This window comes from Schistocerca serialis, chromosome 6, assembly GCF_023864345.2.
Source record: "Schistocerca serialis cubense isolate TAMUIC-IGC-003099 chromosome 6, iqSchSeri2.2, whole genome shotgun sequence".
Lineage (NCBI taxonomy): Eukaryota > Metazoa > Arthropoda > Insecta > Orthoptera > Acrididae > Schistocerca > Schistocerca serialis.
The window spans coordinates 311,025,135-311,031,700 of NC_064643.1; the positions used below are offsets into that span (position 1 = coordinate 311,025,135).

At 42.6% G+C, this 6,566-nt stretch overlaps 1 protein-coding gene across 1 annotated transcript; it reads right to left on the reverse strand.

The window, feature by feature from the left end:
• Positions 1-3,126: 3,126 nt before the first annotated feature.
• On the reverse strand, positions 3,127-5,995 carry LOC126484016 (ejaculatory bulb-specific protein 3-like). Its single transcript, XM_050107340.1, has 2 exons — positions 5,747-5,995; positions 3,127-3,385 (listed from the first exon to the last, which is right to left on the reverse strand). Exons 1-2 carry the CDS (start codon positions 5,940-5,942, stop codon positions 3,195-3,197), a joined length of 387 nt encoding a protein of 128 aa, XP_049963297.1. The 5' UTR covers positions 5,943-5,995; the 3' UTR covers positions 3,127-3,194.
• Between the last annotated feature and the right edge of the window lie 571 nt (positions 5,996-6,566).

A 6,566-nucleotide genomic window follows, 5' to 3' on the forward strand; every position in this document is an offset into this window, starting at 1 on the left:
CTGCGCAAATTTGAGAAGATTCAATACGACGAGTGTTTTTGAACTCTTACCACTGAGGTTCTCCTGGGGTGTGGGGTCATTCACGGCCAGTTGGACTCTCTCTGGCGGACACGCTCTTCCGCAGCTGTGGTCATGGGCCACTTTGACGGCGGCAGTTTCCTCCATCAGTGCTGCAAAATGGCATGGTGGGTAAGTGGGATGTATTTGACGGTCTGTAAACCACTTTTGCGGGGTTTAAGAGTCAGTGCAATATGGCGATCTGTACAAAATAGTTTGGTCACTGAAAGTCTCGTCTGCAGAAAAAAGTGGCGGACAGTGCTCTCACAATGGCACCATCAGTAACTTGGACGGTAAATTCAGTAAGAGCCAGTCAGAATACCCCATTCATTCGCAAGATGTCCTTTGTGCTGGGGCGTAAGAGCCTCTACAAATTAGTTCGAACAAGATGGAAGCAAGGTATGTATGGAAAGTTCTGAAAAAGCAAATGTTCAAAGACATGTTGAAGCATACTAACAGTATCTGGTGGGCTGTCCCATTAGGATCGCTAGCAAGAATGTATCCTGTGTTATTCTGCGGAGCATTGCAAAAGGTCTCTGTAGCCCATTGCAAAAGGTGTTGACTATTATTTACATAGACGTGTGGCGTCAGTATACCCCTGACAACCTTTCACCTACACCTGTGAGCCGCTATGCAAACATGTCGCTGAGGATGATCCTCTATACGAACGCACGCTACACCGCACGTGCAAAGGCTATGCATCAGGGATCCAGCAATGGTGTCTAGGTAGACACGTGTTATGACAGGTATTTCTCAGGTGCGTGAAGTATGAAAGGGATGCTGACACCTGATGCTCGTGGGACCCGAACTGGCTCCTGCTTGTGATTCGGCAGCTGACGGCCAAATCATCACTCTGTCGGGTCGCATGTGCATCCTGACTCTTGGGATTGTGTGCGGTGGCGTTCTGTGCAATCAAGTGGACAGGGGACAGTGGGCGGTGAGTGCTTCACGATCTAAATGTTTTTAACCGTGTAATTATGTGTGATAGATGTTTCATGACAATATTTCCTGTGTGATCGCAATTAAAAGAATGGGGATCGATTTAATTATTTCTTACAAGACCTGCATCTTTGCAAACAGCACGGAATGATGAGCAAGAGAAATGTAAGCCCTGCAAACTATTTTTTTTTTATAAATTAACAATTTACCCCTTAAATTTCCCTTTGTGAGATCCTGGGGGAAGAAGGAGGGATGGGATGGCGGGGAGGGGGGAATAGATTTCCTGAAAAATTCTTTAAACAAATAAACTATATTCCATACACTGTCCTGAATCACATAAATTGTTTAAATAAACGGTATACCAAACATTGTCTAAATTTTTTAACAATATTCCGTAGACTGCAATCGAATTCCCCCTAAATGACCGATCAACTGAGCCCTTTGCCCGCCAATTTCTGGGAGGAAAACAGGGGGTGTAAGGGGTTTACCAGAGAGAGAGATGTTAATTAATTGATCAATTTAATTAATTAGCCAATCAAATTGATAAGAGTAAGAGGGGCTACTCCAGTAACTCAGACCTGAACGTGTTCCTGTAGCAGCGATGGGGATGGTGTGTGTTGGCGGTTTCCCAAGGGGAAGGGGGGGATGCTGAGGGGGGAAGAATATCTCAAATGTGCATACCTGCACATGATATAGGCAACCCACACTAAGGAAACGAATTGCTGCCGCCCTTGCCGCTTACTCTCGTTCCAGTCACAAACGCACTGATACATACAGCCACTTTCCACTTTTCTGTGCTGGTGATTCGGACTGAAATTTCGTAATAACTTTCTTAAATTCAGATCACACTAATAATGGGAATTTTATGCAGTTGTCTATGCACATGTGGAAACGAGTCGTAGGAATCCGATACCAGTGGCATGCAGATGATGTATAATGCAACCATCTCTATATCTTGTATGACAGACATCTCCACAGCGAAACTAACATTATCCATTGAATCCCCTGAGTATCTTACATGAGAGACTCCAAGACCACTAATGTTATCTTCTTTATAAAGATGATTAATGACTACAGCGCTTTGTAAGTTGTGCTGAAGTCACAGAGAAAAATATCAGATAAAACAACAACTGTTCGTAAGTGGACGTTCAATAATTAATGCTACACAGTTTTTTCTCTGAAAGTTTACGAAGAAAAAATGCTAAGTTAGTGGTGGGACTTCGTGAAATTTTCCGGCTGCAGCCCCTGTAGTTTCATGAATTTCACATAAGTCTTGGCGCTGTAAGTAGCCTTCAAAATGGCATCTGCAATAGAGATCCGTTCCAGGCAGAGAGCTGTCATTGAGTTCGTTTTGACCAAAGCCAGAGCATGTAAGGTATTCATAACGGCTTGCAGAATGTCTGCGGACCCCTGGCAGTGAACAAAAGCACAGTGAGTCATTGGGCTAGGCGTCTGTCATTGTCCTAACAACGTCGCGCAAACGTGTCCGATCTCCAACGAGCAGCCGGCTGCACACAGCTGTGACTCCTGCAGTGTTGGGACGTGCGGACGCTCTCATTCGAGGTGATCGACTGATCACTATCAGACACCTCTCTGCTCAACTGGACGTCTCTGTCGGTAGTGCTTACACACTCGTTGGTGCGGACGTCGACCTATTGAGTGATACCATACCGGCATATAGGCCCAACCATTAAGGCGGAGTAATGCCGTCGAAGTGAACTCAGATAATGTTTAAAAACATTGTTTTGGTGCCAAGAAAGTGGGTGATAATATGACGTTTTGGAATCCTGAACAAAACTAACCGCTTTCCAGAAAGAAATGCGTTATTAATTACTATTAAAAACTTGAATACACAGTATTAATATTGCATTACTTTATGAAAGCCCTTCACACGTGTCAGGAAAACAATATTAAACCTCTTTTGCAACGCGTCTAGGTTTGCAGTGACAAAAGCTGGCAGGCTCTGTACGATGTCTCTTCTCACACAAGACAAACACAAAATATTGACAATGTTCTACAGGTAAACAATTATGGTGAGTGAAAATTTGCATCTCTCAGCGTTTTTAATAAATGCAGCTCTGGTTCTTTCGTTTTTGGATGTAAATAGTAATTATTGCCTGAAAGCCAATGCAGGTGGTAACAGAATACAGTTTATTATAACAGAACGTTTATACAACAGAGACGCGGGAGTACAGCCTTTATTCGTGGAGCTCCTTCTCCCTGTCCTCGTACTTCTTGCTGTAGGTGCCTTCAGGGTCGTACTTGGCCTTCAGCTGCGCCCAGAGGTCGGGCTTGTGGTTGATGAGGTACTTCAGCACTTTCTTCGTGCCCTCCTTCTGCTTGTCGTTGCATTTGGCGCACTCGTTGCTCAACGCGTCGGGGATGAGACCTGCAGGCAGAAAAACAATTGAGTAAACCTGAGAATTTGTCAGATGCAAAGTAGAGTCTCGTAATTTCACTAGTGAATAAAACTCTCCGTCCTTACAACTCTTTGCTTGCAACTGTGCTATGTATTTCCAATCAGTACGCATTTTCTATTCGTCATGGAAACTAAGGTAGTGCCTTTATTCTTTAACAATGAATTCTACTTTCGGATACGTCACAGCTGAAGTAGGGTATATTTAAAAGAAACCTTAGTCGATCAGCAGTGTTTTAGAAATTTCAAATTCTAAGTTATTTATTTTTGGTGTCCTGCAAAGAAGTATGTGCTTTAGGTCAAGTGATAGTACTAAGCATGTCCCAAAAGACAGACAGACAGGGACAACCATATGAACAGAAATAGTCAAAATATAATTGTGATACAGGAACGAAGTATTGGATGGAACATAAGGGAAACATTGGGGATCTCCTTTCTGCCTAACAGCTTTATCTCAATACTGCTGATATTTCATAAGTGTTTCAAACATTATATTAGGGAAATGAATAGTGCATGAAAACATTGTAATTAGAGCCCTTATAAAAGTACTAGTACAGTACAGTACATCAATAATTCAAGCTAACATCACAATGTTAACGCCCACAGAAAGCATTTCTTCATTTAAGTAAAGGGATAAATGTGAAATGCTTTTCAAATTGAATCCTCACGGTTATATAGCAGCAGCAAGTTTACTGAAATTCTGGTTGCGAATTTGATCTGCACAATAGACGGCAACACACTTAAAAAAATCTGTTTCTGCATAAGAATTAAATTCTGATGAAGAAATGTCTCTTGCATGTCAACTACAAGTTGAAACAACTTCCATGCTGCTTTTTTATGTGTTGTTGTTGTCTTCAGTCCTGAGACTGGTTTGATGCAGCTCTCCATGCTACCCTATCCTGTGCAAGCTGCTTCATCTCCCAGTACCTACTGCAACCTACATCCTTCTGAATCTGCTTAGTGTATTCATCTCTTGGTCTCCCTCTGCGATTTTTACCCTGCACGCTGCCCTCCAATGCTAAATTTGTGATCCCTTGATGCCTCAGAACATGTCCTACCAACCGGCCCCTTCTTCTTGTCAAGCTGTGCCACAAACTCCTCTTCTCCCCAATTCTATTCAATACCTCCTCATTAGTTTTGTGATCTACCCATCTAATCTTCAGCAGTCTTCTGTAGCACCACATTTCGAAAGCTTCTATTCTCCTCTAGTCCAAACTATTTATCGTCCATGTTTCACTTCCATACATGGCTACACTCCATACAAATACTTTCAGAAACGACTTCCTGACACTTAAATCTATACTCGATGTTAACAAATTTCTCTTCTTCAGAAACGCTTTCCTTGCCATCGCCAGTCTACATTTTATATCCTCTCTACTTCAACCATCGTCAGTTATTTTGCTCCCCAAATTTTCTTTTTTATATACGGCACTGATAATGCTGCGGTAAGTTCGATGATGGTCATTAAAGACCATGTTCAATAACAATTAAACATTACTCGATCTTTTCTTCGCAGCCAAAATCGGTACATCCTTTCTCTGCCAAGGAATCTTATTCCCCATTACCATCCATTGTCAGATTTCTGTGCATCGTGAGAGCTTCGAACCTGTCGATCTGAAACCTACACTTTGTTTGGTCAGAGATGTCACCACTTACCCCTTAACCCAACCCACTCAGGGTCCTTTCTTATATCCTACTAAGTTTACCTCTGCTATCTTAGAAAATTGTTTGGAGAACCTCTTCTCATCCATATAAATCTGGTGTCTGTAAAATTTTAGTCCTCACTTACCGCGGGATGACAATTTGCATGACAGAAGCAATTTCTGTTCCTTATATTATTACTACCGTTAAAATTCCTATAAACCCCTGAAGCAGCAAACCTGCTGTTTCGACACTTCACACCCGACAGTGTAACTTAATGGAAAACTTTGTCAGCTGTCGTCTTTTCTGATTTAGTCCTCATGGTTTTTTTTTTCGCCTTTATCATCTAGCGCCAAGCTATCCACCCGTTAATGAGAGAGTGGTATACACACCTCTTACACATTTTATACAGAGGCCTTTTCTCCACTGTTTCATGTGTCATCTTTTCGTACTACGTCTCTGTATTATTTTTTCATTATTATCAAGTAACACAATACTACAAGTTTTCTGTGTATCTTCTGTTTTATGTTTTACACAGTTCTCAAAATCACTCAGTCTCTGCATCTAATTGAAGTTGGTTAGTTACAGAATCTTCACTTTGCAATGGAAATTGTGAGTGAATATTTATGCATTTTCTAGGCTCATCAGAACATGGAAGGTAGTGAACGGTGTCGGGCGCTCCAGGCAACTTACTCTTGAGCTCCTTTCCGTCGGCTGTGCAGTTGTTTTCGTCGTTCTCCAGCAGGCACTGGGCGTACTTGTTGAGCAGGCGGTCGTTGGCGAGGATCTCGTCCAGATTGACGTTGTCGTACTTGGTGGTGTACTTCTCCTCCGCGGCGGCTACCACAATGACGGCCAGTGCCGAGACGAGTACCAGGGCGGCCTTCATGTCTGCTGGGAGGTGAGTCTGCAGTGCGGGGTTCACAGCTGATGCCCACACTCTCCTGCTGCCAGTATATATACAGCAGGCGGGTCCCCCACCACGCAACTGCACGCGTCTTTGCCGGCCTGGGAAGCGTTTGTGCGTCACCAGCTTAGCGGGTTTTTCCATTCCAGTTTAGAGCCATCCACGTACGCTTTCATTAGCTGTTTCCGAATGTCAGTTGTGAGTGAATCACCTTTTACGAGTATGAAAAGCATACATCGTGTGCAAAGAGTGCGCTTTTATGTATCATATTTCTCCTCCTGATACTGACAATCCGGTCTGTCAATATCAAATATCTACAAAACCATAGGAAATACCGGAAAAAGGTTTTCCACAATTGATACAATTCAAGATTTTCCAAGATGTGGTTCATGACATAATGCTTTAGCTAGTGATTGAAAGAGGTTACATTTAAATACTCTCCTTGAAACAGATATATCATCATATTAAATAAATCTCTTTAAGAGACTGCATGGGCTCATTTCTTTTCGTAATTCTTTACCTAAATGGATTCTTGGATATTGTGGTCTGCATGGTAACTTGCATTGTTCTGATGAAAGTTCACGAAACGGGGTGGCGGGACAACAT